The sequence below is a fragment of the Phocoena phocoena genome, chromosome 8 (assembly GCF_963924675.1).
Source record: "Phocoena phocoena chromosome 8, mPhoPho1.1, whole genome shotgun sequence".
Taxonomy (NCBI): domain Eukaryota; kingdom Metazoa; phylum Chordata; class Mammalia; order Artiodactyla; family Phocoenidae; genus Phocoena; species Phocoena phocoena.
Genome location: NC_089226.1, coordinates 20,706,469 through 20,726,518, shown reverse-complemented (window position 1 = coordinate 20,726,518; position 20,050 = coordinate 20,706,469). Strand labels below are relative to the sequence as shown.

The window sequence follows — 20,050 nt, the reverse complement described above, 5'->3', positions numbered from 1 at the left end:
TGCCCTTTCTGACCTCACCTCCTGTTCATCCTCCTCCATCTTTCACCCTCTCCCCCTGAACTCTGAGCTCTGGCTATGCTGAGCTGCTTTCTGTTCCTCTTCCACAGCGTGTGCCATAGAAATATAACGTGAGTCTCATACATGACTTGAATGTGTCTAATAGCCATGGTTAAAAAAAAAAAGAAAACGAAATGGTTAAAAATAATTTTAATAATATATTTTACTTAACCCAACATATCCAAAATATTATCAGCTCAACATATGATCAATGTAAAAAACTATTACTGAGACATTTTACATTCTATTTTTTGTACTAAGTCTCATGAGATTTTTCATTCTGTTTCTGTGTGTGTGCTAGGATAGTACTAGCACGTTTCAGTTCAGACTACAGCTACCTTTTAAGTGCTCAATCGCCACATGTGGCTAGTGGCTTCCATACTGGAGGGCGCAGTTCGGGTGTGTCGTGCTGTCTCACCTCTAGACCTTCATGCCTGCTGTTCCCTCTTCTTGGAATACTCTTTTCCTTCCCTTCCCTCATCTGATAAACCATTATTGGTCAGTCACGTCTCAGTTTAGAACTCACTTCCTCAGGGAATCCCTCCCAGAGCCCTCTAGACCATACAAGATGCTTCTTCTCTGAGCTCCCAGAGAATCCTGTACTTCTCCTCTCATACGTTATTGTACGTTATTGTAATTGCTTTCAAATACTCTGTCTCCCTGTTGAACACAGAGAGCTTGATTGCCTTGCTTACCTGCTCACTAGCAAATACGTAGTAACTGAATGAGTCCTCAGCTCTCTGCCTCTCTCTTAGGACCTCTCGGTCTGTTCCGATCCTCAGATATCGTGGAAGGCAACCTGAAGTCTATCATGAGGCTGGTCCTGGCCTTGGCAGCTCATTTCAAACCGGGCTCCAGCAGGACAGTGAACCAAGGACAGGACGCCAGAGCCCCTCTGCAGAGTCACCAGCCACACTGTGCCACTGCTGTGGCCCAGGGAGCAGCTGCCGCCCTAGCTGATGTGTGTCACGACATGTCACGGTCAGGGCGGGATGTCTTTCGATACAGACAGAGGTAAGGATGGAAATCTGGGGATGGGAACTCAACCCACTCTGATATTTCTTCCCTTAAATGATATAGTGCAGTAAAGGGAAATACCACGTAAACAGCCCACATTACAGAAAAGAGCATGGAGTGGAGGTTGGAGAGGGTGCTCCAAAAGAGAAAAAAGGCCCTCTCTTTTAGAGATGTTTATTTTGCCCTTAGTAGAAAGTAAAGGAATCGTATATGTAATTTTTTGCTTTGGTGTGCAGAGTTTTGTTTTATTTTATTTTTTTAAATATTCATGTATTTATTTATTTGGCTGCATCTGGTCTTAGTTGCGGCATGCGGGATCTTTTAGTTGTGGCGCGTGGACTCTTGGTCGCAGCCCGCAGGCTTCTCTCTAGTTGTGGCATGCAGGCTCTAGAGCGCATGGACTTAGTTGCCTTGCGGCATGTGTGATCTTAGTTCCCTGACCAGGGATCGAACCCATGTCCCCTGCCTTGGAAGGCGGATTCTTAACCACTGGACCACCAGGGAAGTCCCCAGAGTTTTAAATATATGCCTTTGGCACAGTGTGTTTTCTGCACTGGGAGATATATGTGGCAGCAACATCCCGATTCATCCCTGAGTCTCCCCCTGGAGTGTATCCTAAAGGGCGGGCTGCCCTAGAGAGTCATGGCAGGAAACGCTTTGTGGGTTGTGCGTCTGCTGAGAGGGAACACGACTCTGAGGTGTTGCAGAGATTGGTGAAATTACTGTTTTTTTGTATCTACCTTTCTTACTAGGTTTCAAGTGTCCTTAAGGCAGGGGCTTTGCCTTATTCATCTTTTTTTCCCATAGTGCTCCCAAAGTGGTGTCTATCAGTACTTGTTGGGTTGACCTGAAGGACTGACACCTTCTCCTTTGCTGGTGCCCTCTGCCTTTAGGAACAGCAGCGTGGATGAGGAGATTGGGAATCCATGCTGGAGCGTGCGAGCCCTGGTGCAGCAGTATGAAGGGCAGCAAAGGTCCCCGTCTGAGTCCAGCTGCTCCAGGTAACTGTGGCCTCAGATTCTTCACCACTACAGTCCTCCCTAAGAGCTGAACTGTGAGGATTCTCAGGGTTGTCAGCTTCAGGTAGTAATGCAACAGGCAATAAGGCACTGAAGCCCTTTCTCTTTCCCTCAGTTTATGTTTGGCTTTAAAGGGGTAGCCCTCAGCACGGTCTGTGGTTTTGTGCTGACAGGAGGGTAGGCTGGGATGCGTGTGAATTTCCCACATACCAGTGCCAGTGCTTCGCTGTGTCCACGTGGGGGCATGACTGGGACCTGCTAGGGCCCAGCCCCATGGTTCTGATATTTGCATATCAGCTGCCAAGTGTTTGTGAGAGCCAGTTCCATTGCACTGCCTTTGTGCCTGAGTCTGACTCTTAAGTTATGGCCTGAGAAGGCTGTATAAAGCTCATAGCAAGAGAAAATGAGCAGAGTTGTCTTAGAGCCTTTAGAATGTTCCCACCTTTCATTTACAGGGCTGGGAATTGTGGCCGATTAGTACATTTGAGTGGGCTAACAATGTGTGCGACTCTAGCTGAAAAATGTTGTCTATATCCCTTAGAGCCAAATGCAGAGACCAAAACAGGACACAGTGCTCTAATAAAAGCCTGATCAATGCCAAGTATAGTGGCAGAAAAAGATTATTTTCCTGGCTCGTGTAAATCATGCTCCTATAAACACATCCCCAGGTCGTTAGCTTATTTACTAACTTCATTTCATTGCAGAATCATATTTAATTTATGCTCTTATAACCTTTTCTCTCTTACCTCAACCCAGGATTAGTTTGTTCTAGTTAAGCCTAATTGTTCTTTGTCTAATATGTATGTATTTTATGTGTTTGTTTCCTTCCTCCTATTTCTTTTCCTAATAAAATTCCATCTTAGTTTGATGGACCATTTTCTAATTTGCTGAGGTCACATGGAATTCTTTCCATCATTTTAATATACTGGTAACCTTGCTCGACTTTAATTTTCACATTTAATAGTTGTGTTTTTTTATTTTTAAAATTCACATGACGGTAAATTAGCCATTATCATTTTACAGTGTACAATTCAGCGCTACGTAGTACCTTCATTAATATTGTGCAACCGTCACTTCTATCCAGTCCAAAGAGATTTTCATCACCCCAGAAAGAAACCTTGTACCCATTAAGCAATAGATGTGGTTTTACAGAGAATCTAAACCATTCCTTCCTTGCTTGCTGCTTGGACTATCATTTGGTACAGAATCAAAGGATATTTCATTGTATAATGAGATCTGTTGCTTCCTGCATGGCTTCAGGCCTTTTACTTTTCTGTGCCTGATAGTGCTTGCCAGAGTTAGAGAAAAAAAGAGTCTGGATTTTTTTCCTGAGAGCACCTGCTTTCCTCCTGTCTGGCAGAACTCAGACTGGGAGCAGGGGTATGAGACCGTGTGAATTAGGGGCCATTGGAAATCAGGCTCCAGTGGGTCGACAGTGACAGTTTTCTAGGCGAGGGGTCAGAGAATAGTTTGCTTTCCTCTTTCTCTCCTTCCTGATTTGGTCGTTTTCTTCTAAGCCAACCTCTCACTCACCTCTTTGGGACGCTCAGGCAGCACGCTGGAACCCAGAAGGCTCTGGCACATTCTGCCCCCCCTCCCCCCCCCTCCGCCACCCGCCCCCCGCCCCCCACTCAGGGGGAGTCCACCTAATGTCTAAGTGATCCATGAAGGCCAGGAGGTCCCTGGTATGTGATTCAGAACGGGGAGTGGTTCAGAAGGTAGGAAAGACAGGCCCTTATGTCCCATCCCCTCCCCCTGCTCCTTGAGAGACATCCTGGCAAAGCCCTGCCCGACTGCCCGCCTGTTGCTTCGTAGACCTGTAGACCTCGGGCCAGCCTCTCACCATATCCAAGGAAAACGATCCTTAGCTGGGAAAAAAGACCACATGAAACGCCCGAGGGGAGGGTGCGGGAGACAGACGTTCGGCGGGTTTCCGGGGGAGCCCCCTCCCACAAGGAGCCGCGTTAGACCCACCCCGACCTCCGTGCCCACGAAGGCAGGGTTCAGAGAGGAGAAGGCACCGCTATCAGTTCTGGGCTTCTCCAGACCGGGACCACGGACCCCTCCCTCTGCCGACCGGCGGCCTCTCCGGTGCCTCGCCCAGGGCTCTCGCTGGGCCCCGCAGCCCCGCCCCGCTCTGCCTCGAGCTCAGTCGGCCGGCCGAGCGCCAGCCTGGGTCCGAGCCCGGCGCTGCCTGCCCGCAAGTGACAGCCTGGGAAGCGGGGGAGGGCGTTGGGAGGGTGGGACCGGGGAGGCGGTGCGGAGCTGGGATCGCCGCCTGCCGCCCGACCGGGACTCGACTGCGCAGCCGGAGCTGCGGGCAGCCTTTCTCCGGTGGGTCGGAGATGGGTTGAAATGCCTGCGCCCGGGGGCACGCCCGGAGCCGCGCGGCCGCGGAGACCACGATGCCGCTGCCGGGGACCCGCAGCCTGCGAGGGGAGGCGGCTTCCGCCGAGGCTGGGCTGCTGCAGTGTCTGAGCTGCCGGGACAGCGCGCCTCAGAACCGGGAGCATCCCCGTCCCTGGGGCCGAGACGCCTGCTTCTCTGTCCTCCCTCCTCCCTCTCGGGACCGGGGCGAGCGGCTCTGGTAGTTGGCCTGCCCGTGGAGTCGTTCTTCGGGCCTCAGCGCGGGGAGACATGCCCGAATTGGGGAGCGCTGTGACTTTCAGCCTCCCACTTCACCCCGGGAAGCCGACTTGCTGAAGCCGGAGCCACGAGGGGGACCATGGGAGGGACGCAAGTCAAATGGTGAGGTGAAGCCACTTTGGCTTTGGAGGTGGGGGGCATGGGTGGCAGCAGGGCCAGGACTGGAGGATGCTGTTAGCCAGAGACAGGCGGGGATCGGTGGGGGCGCTATATTGGGGAGAACAGGCTGCTGGCCTGGGATTATCACTGTAAAATACAGTGGATTTAGGAAGCTGCAACCAGCATAGGGGAAGGAGTGGACCTTGACCCTGTCTGGTCTCTACAGAAGGAGGCACTTCAGGACGGAACAGAACTCATATTGCCCAGCACCCGTTTTTTTTAAAAAAAAATTGATTTGACTCTAATTTGAAGGTAGCTTTTCTGGGAGATTGTTTGTCTGATAAGATTGGAGAGATGTTAGACCTGTGGGAATTAATATTGTAATCACTTGTTCCTTGACAGGATTATGATGGCAAGTAGGAAATTACTTGTTTATAAAATAGGGTTTTAAAGCTAATCAGGGAGAGCCTAAATCATATAATTAATTAGCATTAAAATACTTTTGTCTGACTTGAGGCAGAGGATTTAGTGTACCATCCTCATCCGTGAGGTTCGTCTTGGGGAGGCGGCAAGATGCCTGCTCTGACGTGTGCCTCAGGTTTTTTCTTCCTCAGATCCTTCACCTTTTGACTTGGCCAGTTAGTTTCATGGTTTTACCTCTCCGTGGCCTCACACACTGGCAGCCCCAATTCAAGAAAGAGAAATGTTGTTTTCCTTTGGCTGCTCTGCCACTCCCCCAGTGGGGTTGGATATGCAGACATCCGCCTCTTTCTGCCCTTATATGGGAGACAGCTCACTTAGGAGGGAGCCAGTGGAGCTGAGCATGCGTCTCTGGTTTTAGGAAAGCATTTTTCCGCCTGCATCCTAGGTTCACACCACCCCACCCCCGCCCCCCTTCGTCTCACACATACCCACATTTAGTGGTCCAGCTAAATGCAGGCAAGGGAACATGTCAGCCATAACACCTTGTCAGCTGAGAAAGTGTTGTCTTATCATTTCTCAAAGAGGAGCAGCTGGTGCAGACCTCTTTCTGCACTTGGACCCCCATTTCTATAAGAAGGCGGATGCCGAGGCCTGAAGTGTCATAAATCTGTTCTTCTTATGAATGACATAGTACCCTTAGACTAATGCTTTTCCAGCAGCTAATGCATGTTGGCCTGGAAGTCAGATTGCCTAAGTGGTGAAAGATGGATAAGAGAGTTCTGTAAAGCAATTACCTTTTCTAAATACCACTTCTTGCCTCTCTCCACCCATCTTGCCTGTTTGGGTTGTAGATCTATAGATGTGATTAAGTGACTTTTTTTAATTTGAAGAAGCAAAAAACTAATTATTTTCTGTGGTTCTAATAAGGATGAGGGTGTGTTACTGGTTGAGGTCATTCCCACCAAAGCCCAAAACTCTGGACAACGAGGAGGTTGAGACACTAGTCCTCAGGCTGCTTCAGAGATTTTTGAAATCTCTTGCTAACTCCACTGTGCTTGGCTCTTGTTTTTAGTGGTTTCTAGGAAGATGAAATGTTAACTCCTGATCGTGGCTGGGAGGATTAGCCTGGGAGACTTCAGGGGCACATTAAGTGGGTCAATGAATCCAAGACACTTTCACTGTTGTCTGGGTGATAGATTTGGAAAGAATTCCTGAGAGGGGGCTGGGTCTGCAGACCCCACAACCCCTGAGATTGTTTCAGTGCTGATGTTCTCAAGGTGTGGTGCAAAGAAAGATGGCTCTTCAGATGGAAGCATCAGCCACATTCCCATCGTGTCCTGTAGATTTGCTTCTGGAGATCTAAAATTCTGCTTCCCTAAAAATGCAAACAGTTCCTTCCAAGGCTAGTAGTTATACTAGAAATTAAGAATTGTTGCAAGGTTGAAAATAGTGTGGCAGAGATATGAATAACTCCTTGATGGCAGTAAATCGAGTAAACCTTTACCATCCCCTAGCAGGTCTTTTCCCCTTTTGACGTATTATCCTTTTCTGTATCATGTCCTAGCTTTGTTGATATGTCACTGCTCCTTTGCCCAGCCTGGCACTGTCCACACTCCAGCAGTTTCTCCCCTCTGAGGCACCCTCCACACCATCCCCTACTTTGGGATCAGCCTAGAGCTGATCTGCCGTGATTACTCTGCTGGTATTGCATGTGTCAGTGAAAGATCAACGTATTGGAAATAGATTTTCCTTCCAGCTCCCAAAGCTACTAAAACACATACTACATCAAGCCCCTGAACTTGGGCCCAGGGATGATGGTGGAGGAGGTGGTGGTTAAGTAAAAAACAAAAACAAAAACAAAAAGCCAAACCAAACAAAACTTAGAGTTCTTTAAAATGCTAGATTATCCATCCTTCTGGTAAATCTCTTCTCAGTGAGCTAGGCTTAAAGGCAGCCTTGTTGTGGAAAAGACTTCCTGGGACTGGGTCATTCATTCATTCAATATTCATTTCATTCATTTAACAAGCTCATCATTCATTCAACAAACATTTGTTCTTGCTGTGGGCCAGGCACCGTGTCAGGCAGTAGGAGTTAGATGAATAAGAACACGTTTCTGGGATAAATTAGGAAAGCTGGCTTCTAAACAACGGTTCGCAGTAATTGTTTCTCTTTCTTTTCCTTCGGTCACAGCCTGACTTCCCCCAGTCCTATCCACAGTGCAAAGAGCGACTCTATTATAACCCAGTTGGAGGAGAAGGCAGATTTCGTGATTATTCCCTCTGAAGGAATAGAGAACAAAACAGGTACTATTTCTCAGCCTGCCTGGGTTGGCTCAAGGAACAGCTTCAAGAGTCTGGGGGTCCTGACTATCTCCTTGGCCTTCTCCCTCCATATTCTGTGCATGCAGGGTCCACTCTAGAGAGCTCTAATGCTTTGTAGCCAGTGAATGTTGTATCCTCTCATAGATTGTCACTTCTGATGTCCTAGCTGTCAAATATCCTGCAGCCGTGTAGACAGGCTGTTCATTAGCTGGCTGCCAATGAGTTAGGAGATGACTTTGAAACAGGCAGAAGCCTACTCAAGTTAACAGTTTTTATTATTTCTGTGTTATGCAAATAACTTCAGTGCTTCTCTAACTTAAATTGGGGCCAGGAATATATAGTAGGAGGTGAGGCATCTGTGAGAACATACAGCACAGAGCAGGTCTGCATCATGTTTGGTATAAAGGCTACAGAAAGGACCACAGAGTTGCCTTTGTGTAGACTTCTTCCTCTGTCTCGGTCGATCTTTTTCTTACATTAAACACAGAGGAAAGCATGAAAGAAGCGAAGCACAAGACTTAGAGTTTTATTTGCCTGTAAGGGGTATAATGAAACTGAAGCCCTCTGAAGGAAAACTGGAATTAAATTCTTCCTTATTCCATTTCCCATCTAGCCCTGATGTTAGTACTAAAAAGTCAGTCTTGTTCCTGAGTCAGAAATTCCTGGCACCCTGGGGAGGGAGAGGGAGGCCTTTACAGAGTGCTGGCTCTGAACCAGCTACCACGGGCCCTGCACATAGGTTACCTCATTTAGTCGCACAACAACCCAGAGGGATTATACTTATCATATTCATTCTTATGAATGAAATCAGAGCAAAGAGACTGTAAAGATAGGGAAATAAAACCAGAGAGAGAGAGATGAAACACTTTGTACAAGTATGGTTTGTTTCCTTTGTGACTCACACAATGTTATATGTGAAAGGGGTTCAGTCATAACAGAATGGTCAAAGGAATTTGAGTTGAGGTCTTCCCTCTGAAGCTCCAGAGCAACCAACAGGAATTTTGTTTTCATTGCCTCTGACAGCTTCCCCCTTTGTAGCTGGCAGGATCAAGCTCTAGGAATGCCAATTCTAGAGAATTAAGAGTAAAATCTGTCCCATACCAAGATTCCTAGGGAGTCTTATTGCTTCCTGAAGGTTTGAAAGAGGATGGATCTCCCCAACAGAATAAGCGTCACTCCCGTGAGCCTGGAGTCAGTCAATGGCCAGTTCTTTCTGTCTCACAACCCCACCTGGTGGAGAGTCCAGTCTGTGCCGTGAGAGAAGGTTCAGCAGGCAGGTGACCTGGCCCTGTGAACACGCAGGACTGTGACTGCTTTCTGCCTGCAGCTCAGTTTTCTTCAACATGGACTGTACTCCCTCCTTTCCTCTTGTAGAGGAGACAGACTCTCCATTATCCCGGGACTGGAGACCAGGCAGCCCCCGGCCCTATCTGGAGACTTCATGGGAAGAACAGCTGTTGGAACAACAAGAACATTTGGAAAAAGAAATGGAGGAAGCCAAGAAAATGATATCAGGATTACAGGTAGCTCTTTCCCTCGTAGTTTGTCTTTGGTGTACCAATTTTTTTCTTTTTTTCTTTTTCTTGGCGGGGCTGCATGGCTTGTGGGATCTTAGTTCCCCGACTGGGAATTGAACCCCGGCCATGGCAGTGAAAGCGCTGAATCCTAACCGCTGGACCACCAGGGAATTCCCGCACCAATTGTTTATTATTTTTAAGTCACTAGGATCAGTTGAAAGTAAACTGACTCAGTTATGTATGAGGTCAGAATTGGGGAGTTTACATGGAGTAGTGCAGGAAGAGCAGAAAATCCCTTACAAGTGAGTATGCTTAAATGGGCCTCAGGGACTCTTGTTGACAAAACAGCTGTTAGGAGTTCTGCAAACATGGGAGCCATATCCACCATTACCAAACATCTACTCTGGCTCTCTGCTTTGTGGGTGGGTTTCTCCCCTGTCTGCAGCCACAGACCTGCAATGGCAGCTTTCACCGAAGAATGGCATTGTGGAGAGTCAGGATTTTCTCCTAGGAATTCACCATCAGGAAGGCTGTAAATGCCAGTAGCGCTGCAGGTCTCTGCCTGGTCTAGCTAAGGGATTTAGCTCACTCTTAGTGCATTTGTAAGTGGATGCCAAGGCATAATCATCAGGTAGAAGAGCAACAAAGCCCTTCAGTTTTTCCTATACCTTCTGTGCCAGCAAATCTCCCCCAGAGGCCAACTGACCCACTTGACTTAGTTCCTACCCTGAATGACCCCCCTCAATCCTCTGTCTTTGTGTGTCTGTCCCTGTTTGGGGGAGCCCTTATAGTGTTCTGATGACCCTGAAATTGCCTAGGAATATTCCTTTCTGTTTGTGCTGGGAACTGCACTGCTTCTGAATTGTCAAATATTTATGGACACGTAAACAAAGCCCACATTATGTGAGTGGCTCTGGCAGCCTGCAGGCGGTGGAGGGCGTACTCCCAGCCAGCCAGCAACAGGGTGGGGACACAAAGCATTCCTAAAGAAAAAGGGAGATTATTGCAGTGGTAAAATAATTTGCATAATGTATGCCCCAGGAACCGAGAGGGGTTGGAGGAACGTTTACTGCCTAAACATTCCCAAGGAGGTTGTTGCTCTTCCCTCTTTTGCTCTGTATTTTTAAATGTCTGCCTTTTAGTTCCCTTCTCTGTCCCTCCAATAAGGAATGGTTTAGTTAATGGAATCGTTATTTTGTGCTGTCCTTTAATAGGAAGGATTAAAGCATGGAGAATTTTGGGATTGTACTCAACCAGGTTTTTCCCAGGATAATTTCATTGTATGAACATAGATATCCATCAATTTGGTTTTCAGTTTGGTTTGCATTTTTCAATCTGGGAGAAATCCCATAGCGGATTAGACAGAAAAAGAAGAGAATCAACAGGCAGAAAGTCAGCATCCTAATATTCCCTGCAAACAGAGGAGTTTTAATTCACAGCCACAGGATCACAATGAGAATTCAGTTCCATTACAGAATACAATGGGGCTCACAGCATCCACTGGGCTTCTTAACTCTTTCAGTGATGAACAAGTTGCATGCTGAGCCACGTCCAGGATTTCTGACTTTTTAGTGTACGTTATTAGAGCCGGGTGAACACTTTGACCCTAGAGTCCGTATTTCTGTAGTGTCGTTCTCCCCAGGTCCCTGCCACAACTCCATGGGATGTCATTCTCCCCAGGTCCCTGCCACAACTCCATGGGATAACCAAATTCATTTGCTTGGCTAAAATTGTATTATCAATTAGTACTTGGTAGACTTGGTAGTGGCTGGATCTTAAAATGATTTTATATACCAACATTTATGATGTAATTTATGTTATATTTATTGAAACGAGGTTTAACCTCTGTATCTGTTCTCTTTGGGTTGGATTGAGAAAAAATCTTGATACAAAATGGTGCTAGATTTTTAAATCTTTCACTGAGCCCGTAGGTCTTGTACCTACCTGCAGGGGTAGATCCAAGTTTTGTGGGTCCTAAAGCATACCATTTTGGGGAGGGCTTCTTTAAGAATTAAGATTACAGATTATGACTACAACGTTAGCTATAGGACCCTGGGAGGGGCAGGACTGGGAAGGCGCCCTGAGGTTTGAGCTTCCTTAGCCTCAGGGTAAATCTGCATCACCCGACACCCCACCGCCAATATTCTAATGAAAACAAAGCCTGGTGTGAAGCCTTGAAATAAATACGGACACCTTTCCGCAAATACGTTTTCCTTCTTGTTCTATCCAGGTTGCCCTAGGGAGCAAATATGAAGAATTTTTAAATGAAACAAGAATCAAACAAACCCAAGTCCAAGCTCTAAATGTATTCCAAATAATTCCTTATAATAAACTTTTCTTTGCCGGGATAATTCTACACTGTTTCTAGTTCACTTTCCAGCTGGTAAAATTCAGTTTAAACAGCTCTGGTTTGAAATGTCACTTTTGAAAGGAAAGTTTATTTTTAGAATTTTTTTCTGGGGCCAAGGAGCCTTGGAGCAGAGGATTCAGGTGTATCCAGAGAGGTGAAAGAGGCCTGGAGCACCGGCCGGACAAAAGCACTCCAGACAGATTCACGATGAGCAGTTGGAGGTATCTAAGGGTCCACAGTTACCAGGGAGATTTCTAGAGGAAGCCCAGTTGTAGTTTCATTTTGGGATGAGCTTACCAAGGCCAACTCTAGACTCCATCATCTGATGGGAGTTAAGTTTCTTTCTGCCTTTGTGGTTGTCCAGGCCTTACTGCTCAGTGGATCCTTACCCGAAGATGAACAGGAGAGGCCCTTGGCCCTCTGTGAACCAGGAGTCAATCCCGAGGAACAATTGGTGAGCTCCTTCTTTTGTGACTGGACACTGAATAATCTGCTTTGAGTGTTTGATTTATTTTTAGCATTGGACACTCATCTGTGCCCTCTTAAAATGCTCTCTTCCCTGACTTCCACTATTCTGGTTTTCCTCATATATGTTTGACTACTCTTCCTTTCTCCCACAAATATTTATTGTGTGCTGACTACGTCCCAGACACTGTTTCAAAGAGCCAGAGACACCTGAAGGACAGATCAGACCTCAGACCCTCTCCTCGTGGAGTCTACATTCAGGTCCCTGTCGACTGATAAAAAATGCACAACCTAAAAGTCAAGGCTTATGTGTCATTCGGTGAGGACTTAAGGACAAAACTGAGGACTTAAGCCCAGGACACAGCATCTCAGATAACTCTGAGAGACTGCTCCGAAAAGGAAGGGGGGAAGCCAGGATATATAGGAGTTTTTGCAATCAAAACACGTAGTCAGAACATCAAAAGATTACTCTTAATAAAAGAAAACCAGGTATTTCAAGGAATTTCGTGCTTTTCTATGTATGGGAAGATGCAAGAGTCTGGGCTCCCTGAAGTCGTTCCTTTGATGTGCACCTCAGCTATCTGGGGCCAGGATCCTGTGCTTTCTCATCCTGAGTCTCCTCAGAGGTGGTTGCAGCAGTTGACTGCTAGATGTGGGCATTCTTTGTTTCCACCCTGAATTCCCTCAGGGCTCACCGCCCAGGCCGCTGTCCTGCGGTGGCTTGATGGCTGTCTTTATTTATTGACTTGGCAGGCGGCATTCTTTGTTCATATCCCCTTTGAAGCTTCTCTTTTTCTGCCTGTGCCTTAAATGTTGCTGCTCCTCAGGGTTCCACTCTGGGCCCTCTTCTATCTTGTCCATTCACCTGGGTAATACCTGCTGCCATGGCTTCACTTGCTTCCCACCTGTCTCATATGTTGCCTCTCAAATATTTATTTCTAGCCTAGCTCTCTCCATGGAGTTCTACATTTATAAATGTAACATGCACCTGCCTGTTGATTATCTCCCCTATATGCCCCATAAGCATCTCAATTTCAATGAGTCCTAAATTAAATACCTTTCTCTTCCTTCTCTCCCCATCCCCAAAACTACTTGTCTTTTAGGTTTCTGTTCTTAATCACTATCCATCTATCCAAATACCCCAAACAAATCTGAATCTCGTCCTAGAATCCTTTGCGGCCCTTCCCTCTATATCCAGTTAGCCACCAAGTTTTTCAGTATACTTTTTAAATATCTTCATCCAGTTTTCTCCATCCTCACGGCTACTACTTTAATTTCAGGCCTCCATCCAGTATTCTGGCAGCCTTCTAACTGGTTTTCCTGATTCCTGTCCTGCCCTCCTCTAATTCATTTTCCATAAAACAGCAAGAAAAATTTGACTTCAAAGCAGATTTTATTTTGTCATCCCTTTGCCTAAAACTTTTCATCAGTTCCCCATTGCCCTTCATCATCCTGCTCCATTTTCCTCTCGAGCCTCATCTCTTGTCATTTCTCTTTCCACTTGCCCAGCCCCTGCACACAACACACACATATTCATTCTAAACTTTATCCACATTCATCTACTCGCACCACCCCTGCCATATGCATCACTGGAGGGCAGGGACTGTTTCCTGTTCTTTGCAGCCACTGTACAGGGCTAGCATCTAGGAACTGCTCAATAAATAGTTGTTGAATGAATGCCCTCTGAATTTTACAGCATAGGTACATAACCGTCTCTTTTTGCCTTACATTCAGATTATAATCCAAAGTCGTCTGGATCAGAGTATGGAGGAGAATCAGGACCTAAAGGTATGTCAGGAAATGTACGTTTTGCCCTTTGAAAAAAATTTACGGGACTATTACACACTAACTTCAGGACAGTAATGGGGAGCAGGGAAGGATGCAGACTCAAGACTTTGGCTGTATGTGTATTATGTCTTTAATTGAGAGAGAGAGATATGTCCTAAATATAGCAAAAAGGTGATACCTTTTTAATCTCAGTGGTTAGTAATAGGTATCTATGTCATTATTGCTTATACCTTTCTGTATATTTGAAATGTTTCATATTGTTTATCTTTTTAATTAAAATAAACAGTGGATCTAATATCAATATGGTCGTTTTTAAAATAATTGACATAACATTATATTAGTTTCAGGTATACAGCATATGTATATATTGTGAAATAATCACAATAGGCCTAGTTAACATCTGTTACCATACATAGTTACAGATTTTTTTCTTGTGATGAGAACTTTTTAAAAATTAATTAACTAATTAATTAATTATTTTTAAATTTTTGGCTGTGTTGGTTCTTCATTGCTGCGTGTGGGCTTTCTCTAGTTGTGGCGAGCGGGGGCTACTCTTTGTTGCGGTGCGTGGGCTCCTCATTGCGGTGGCTTCTCTTGTTGAGAAGCACGGGCTCTAGGCGTGCGGGCTTCAGTAGTTGTGGAGTGTGGGCTCAGTAGTTGTGCCTCGCGGGCTCTAGAGTGCAGGCTCAGTAGTTGAGGCACATGGGCTTAGTTGCTCCGTGGAATGTGGGACCTTCCCGGATCACGGCTCGAACCCGTTTCCCCTGCATTGGCAGGCGAATTCTTAACCACTGCGCCACTAGGGAAGACCCCTAGTATGGTGTTTTTTAATGAACACTTTCCAAAATTCTTTTAGTTCAGTGGGTCTTAGCTTTTTTGAGGCCATAAGTATATGACTACAGCCATTAACCCTCTCCCCAGAAATTTGCATGAAAGCACACACACCCACTCACTGACTTGAATTTTGATTGGAGTAACTTTGGAGCCCATCTGTGGAGTCCAGGTCAAGAATCCCCATTTTAGATATGTTGATTCCAAACTCTTGATGGGGTGCAATAGGAAAAGAAGAGAGTACAGTCTGAGTTGTGGGTGTTCCTCTCCTATAATCTCTGTCCTAGTAACAGTCATAATCTGTTGTAAGGGAGGGTTAACTAAGTATATTATTATTGGGCTAAATGTGTTTTTGTTTGGTCCATAAAGAACAATACACTCTTTGAGAACAGAAGCACTCTAATCCTTTCTGAACATTAAAAATGAAGATAATTATTTCATGAAATTGGGGGTAGCCATATTAAGATATGATCATATATTTCAGTGAGAGGGATTTAGATTGTTATGATTTATGATTAAGTTTCCCTGTTGGCGAGGATTGCTAAATATAGGAATGAGAACCTATGGGAATGTATGGTATCTTATTTCTTGGCAAGAAAGAGCATGGGCAGTTGAGCCTGGACAACTGGACAGCTGAGCCTGGGTGCCACAGGGAAGAATGGAATGGGTCCTGTTTTTTTCTGTGGGTCAGCCTTTACTGTTTACTAGAAGGCAGACCTGCCTTCGGCCTCGATGGAAGGTTGATTTTTCTTGGAATGGTTATCTGAGTTTTGTGTTCTTACTGACAGAATGAGGTAATGCTTCTGAAGCAACCCAGATGCTACCATCTGATCTAACTATATTTGGTTTGCAGAAGGAGCTGCTGAAGTATAAACAAGAAGGCAGAAACTTACAGGGGATAAAGGTAAAAAAAAAGACATATAACTCTTTAAATAAACTCTTTACAAAGTAAAGCAGTCTGTGGATAAGAGTAGGTACTGGGGGGCTAGCTGGGTCCTACAGTCTTTTCTTGTGTACATCTGATGGGGCCTTTCACAGGCTCCGTGCTACTAGTAAAGAGAGGGCTTTGTGGATGGGAAGTGAGACAGGTGGAGGAATATACCTCTTTTGCTGAGGCTTATTTCTGGTGGTTATGACTCATGGTGCTGTCACTTCCCTCTGCCACCTAGATTATTTCTATGTGTGAAAACAATCAGTTATTACAGTTTTCTTCAGTTACAGTTTTTTGTCAGTTTTCTTCAGTTCTAAGAATATACTCTTAGAAATTGTAATTTACTTAGGTTTTGAATAGTTAGTAACATTCAAATGGTTTGAAGTTAAAAGGGTACAAAAGGATGATCCTTGAGAAGTCGGCCTTCTGGCCCTGTCCTCCCAGTCACCTAGTTCTCTTTCCTGGAGGCAACTTATCAGTTAGTACCAAATATGTATGTATGTGATTTTTCCCCAAATAATTACATACTATAAATACAGTTTGACACGTTGCTTTTTTCACTTAGCAATGTATCTTAGAGATCATTCTATTTCAGTACATAAAGACCTTAGTATTCCAGTATGTGTATATCGGATAATTCATTTAATCAGTTCCTACTGATAGTCTTCTGGGTTATTTCCAGTCTTGCTAATACAAACGGTGATCTAGCTAATAATATTTGCTTATATGTTATTTCACCCAAGTAGGAGTATATGTGCTGAATGAATACCTGGAAGTGGAAAAAGATGTTCTCAAGCTGCTGCTTTTCCCTCTCCTCTTCCCGATACTCCCATTCATGGGCTAGACTAGGGTATAACTCAGCAGCGTTTTCCAGAGTATATTCTGTAGCCTTAGTCCTTTGAGATACTCCAGAAAACAGCATGTTTCATGCTCAAATAAAAAGCAGTGCTCTACAGGCTTGAAGAGTCATAATGAATAATAGCATATTAAAGGACCAGAGAAGGTCTGTCCTAAAGAGGCTGGCCTAAAAAAAGTTAGACTATTAACCACAGAAGTGCTTTTTCCCCCATGTAACACTTATTAACATCCCATGGAGCACACTTTGGGAAACGTTCCTCTGCACCACTGGTGCCAAGGGCATCTTAGACCACCTTGCCATGTACTGTCATGGCAAGACAGCATATTTAAGAGTGGGCTCCCACATTTTCCAGAGCCTACACCGTTTCTCTGCAGTCTGTAAAGAGAGAAAAATCAGGGCAAATCCCCTGTGATGCAGCTCCAGCCCATTAGTTCCATTTGAAGTCACCACGGTTGGAGGATTGTGTCATAGCTGATCCTTTTAAATAAGTATGTACAACCCACCTTGTCTGAGGCCTGGTGGAAACCGAGATGGTCCAAGCTAAGAGAAAGATAGCCTAAAGCTTGTAGGATCCTATGACACTGGGAAGAGGAAGCATCAGTCTAAGAACATTTCTGAACATGGAAATAGAATCCCAGTCCTGGTCCACACTAGGCACTGGAAGGCAGTGGAAGCAGGGCAGCAGCAGGGCTGTAGAAGGCAGGGTGGCAGTGATTGCAGGGCTCCTATATGAAAAGGGTGTCAGACAGTGATAGGGCCCAGCCCTCTAGGGCAAAAGAGCTCATCTAGATCGAGTATTTATAGGCCCAAGATACAGAGAAGAAAGCCAGGGAGGGAGGAGGGAGAGTGCATTGTCCAAGGTCACTGTCACGTAAGCAAGTGTTAGACGTGTAATTTGAGACTAGGTCTGTCTGATCCCAAAGACCACTTATTCTTCCTCTAGGCCATCATGCTGTCAGCAATGCAGTGGAAAGTAGGGGCAAGTAATGGATAGAGGAAAAAATCAGGATTCCATCAGCTTGGTAGGACAATGGATATGATTTTCCTTTAGATTCTAGTGTCCTGGAAGGGAACTGAAAAATTTCTGCTCATCTCCTTGTGGCAAGACCCTGTACCCTTTTTGTCTCCCAGTTTAGTGATAACTGGCCGATTGATGAGTTGGGACCACAGTAGTGAGTGTGCTTTCTCCCCAGGATGCCTTGCAGCAGAGGCTGACTCAGCAGGACACGTCTGTCCTTCAGCTCAAACAAGAACTACTGAGGGCAAATATGGACAAAGATGAGCTGCACAACCAGAACGTGAGTTGAAAGAGTGAACTTGGACTTCATTGAGCCCCAGGTAGCAAAGTAGGATACAGTATAAAGTCCGTTTAGATCTAGTCCCCATCAGACTCCTCTCTGTTCCTAGGTGAAAGCCCATGCCACACTGGCCTCGAGCCCTTCAACTTTGAGGGCACTGAGACACTGAGGCTGCATTGTGGTTCTATAGTCTGATTATCTCACTGAAGATGTGGAGAGCAGCTGTGTGTTTTTTTACCATAGTCATGCCCTCTCTGTGCTGTATGCTGTAACTGCCAACATCAACTCCAGTTACTAAGTAGCTGGTTTCCTACTGGATTGGCAGACAATACTTCCACACCAAAGAATTCTTTCTTATTCTTCTTGCAGGTGGATCTGCAGAGGAAGCTAGATGAGAGGAATCGGCTCTTGGGAGAATATAAAGTAAGAATGTATATCAGTTTGGAAATTATTTCCATCTGACCTTTGGTGGACAGCCTGTTGTTGCTGTTGTTCAAACAGCACTTAAGTACTCTGTTCTCATTCTTGCTTTCTGCAAGGAAATCCTTTACTGAGTTCCTTTGATCCACTAATCCTGAAGGTAGATAGCATGGCTAGGGGCAAGAACACAGAGCTAGGAGTCTGGAAACTTCACTTCAGTCTTAACCTTTACCTCTAGCTAGCATGGATGGCATGCAGTGGTCCTCCTGCTAATGGTAGTTCCCATCCTCCTTCCCTTTCCCAGAATCCTTTGCTCCGTGTGAGGCTCCCATGGTATATAACGTCTTCCCGTGCAGCTTGAGGAAAGGGCTGTTCCCTCTGAGGCTCTACTTTCCTCAGGTGGAAACTGCATCACAGCAGGTGAAGCGTTGGACGTCCTTGGCTTTGCCGTGCATCTGAAGGCTGTGTCTCTGTTGCAGAAAGAACTGGGGCAGAAGGACCGCCTCCTGAAGCAGTACCAGGCCAAGTTGGAGGAAGCACTTCGGAAACTCTCTGAGGCCAGTTACCAGCAGGTGGGGACACGTTCCGCCACGGACTTTCCTGCCTCTCTGACCTGAACAAGTCCTTTTCTGATGGAGTGTCTGATTTGCAGGTGGATCTGGAACACAAAGACGTCCTTCTGGCTCACTGTATGAAAAGAGAGGCAGAGGAGGTAACCTACCACTTGGGGTCTCCCTCCCATGTTTACAAGGGCAAAGAGGGAGATTCTGTTATCGACTCAGGGCTGACCCAGCACCACAGGTCAGTTTGTCAGGAGGCGATTTGGCGAGGCACTTACAAGTGCGGGTTCTGGGATAAGAAAGTCTGGTTTCAAATCCCAGCTTTATTACTTTCTTACCATTGTGTACCTTCATTTGCTTCACTTTTGAACCTTAGAAATAACATTCATCTGGAAAATGACAGTGGCCTTTTCTGCCATTATGAAGAGTACATAAGATAACCCATTAAGTTACTAAACACAGTCCTGGTAGATCCACATGGCACAGAGTTAGGCTCAAAAAATACTAGTCATTGTTCTTTTTTTTTTGTTTTGTTTTTTCTATTACTGAAGCAAAGGCAGGAGATGCTGGAGCAGCATTCTCAGGCCCTCCAGGGGCCAGGCAGAGGCTAGGTTGGGGCCTCCAGGCGAGGTTTTCATTTTGTTCACTCTGCATTCAGCGGTGCCTTCTGAGTGTCAAGTATTGGTGATATAGCAGTGAACAAAAGGGGAAAAAATCTCTGCACTGTGTCAGGAGGTGACCAGTGTAAAGAGGAAAAATAAGGTGGGACATCTTACTTTGGAATTCTCCATTATACAAGCATCATTTCTTCTTGCCGCTATAGGTGACCCACTGCAGCAGTCACAGCCCTCAAAGCAATGGTTTTCTCCCTCCAGTGGCAGGAAAAGGAGCTGCTTCAGTCACTCACAGAGGGGTAGGTGCTTAGGATTTGAGTACAGACTTGCCACTTCCAGCCGAAACCAGAAGAGTACCCTAGCCATCGCCAGTGGAGTAGGCCTTTCATATCCCCATTCCCCAATTCTTGCATCTGTTGGGTGTGTAAAGTTGTGAGGCACTTGCTATCCAAAATTAAGAATTAGTGGACAAACAGTGGGCTTGTATCTGTGGAGGAAAATTTTCTACAGTTTACACTTCCTCCCTCAAAAATAAAAGATCTCTTCCGGAAACCTCTCACCTGTATCTCCTTAAGCCCAGCAGTTGGGATGTGGTTAATAACATGGCAGCGTGCCATGCAAGCAGCACCACGTTTTTGCCCACAGAGCAGTGACCTGCAGCTCGTTCGGGATGCCCTCCGCAGCCTGCGCAACAGCTTTAGTGGCCACGACCCTCAGCACCACACCATCGACAGCTTGGAGCAGGGCATCTCCAGCCTCATGGAGCGCCTGCACGCCATGGAGACCCAGAGGAAACAGGACAGAAGGGTAACCCTCTTTCGGTGGTGTTTCTCTT

At 45.8% G+C, this 20,050-nt stretch overlaps 1 protein-coding gene across 2 annotated transcripts in view; it reads left to right on the top strand.

Annotated features, from left to right (window-relative positions):
• Window positions 1-20,050, top strand: part of DIXDC1 (DIX domain containing 1) — a 60,734-nt gene that overhangs the window by 26,420 nt on the left and 14,264 nt on the right. Inside the window, exons 4-16 of one of the 2 annotated variants that reach the window (XM_065882065.1) lie at window positions 840-1,071; window positions 1,968-2,075; window positions 7,452-7,564; window positions 8,957-9,105; window positions 11,814-11,903; window positions 13,649-13,702; window positions 15,387-15,437; window positions 17,517-17,621; window positions 17,991-18,044; window positions 18,521-18,623; window positions 18,680-18,753; window positions 19,425-19,514; window positions 19,861-20,022. In XM_065882065.1, coding sequence (XP_065738137.1) covers window positions 840-1,071; window positions 1,968-2,075; window positions 7,452-7,564; window positions 8,957-9,105; window positions 11,814-11,903; window positions 13,649-13,702; window positions 15,387-15,437; window positions 17,517-17,621; window positions 17,991-18,044; window positions 18,521-18,623; window positions 18,680-18,753; window positions 19,425-19,514; window positions 19,861-20,022 — 1,385 coding nt within the window. Of the gene's footprint in view, window positions 1-839; window positions 1,072-1,967; window positions 2,076-4,818; window positions 4,842-7,451; window positions 7,565-8,956; window positions 9,106-11,813; window positions 11,904-13,648; window positions 13,703-15,386; window positions 15,438-17,516; window positions 17,622-17,990; window positions 18,045-18,520; window positions 18,624-18,679; window positions 18,754-19,424; window positions 19,515-19,860; window positions 20,023-20,050 lie in introns of those variants that run through there. The other variant, XM_065882067.1, reaches the window with a different exon arrangement.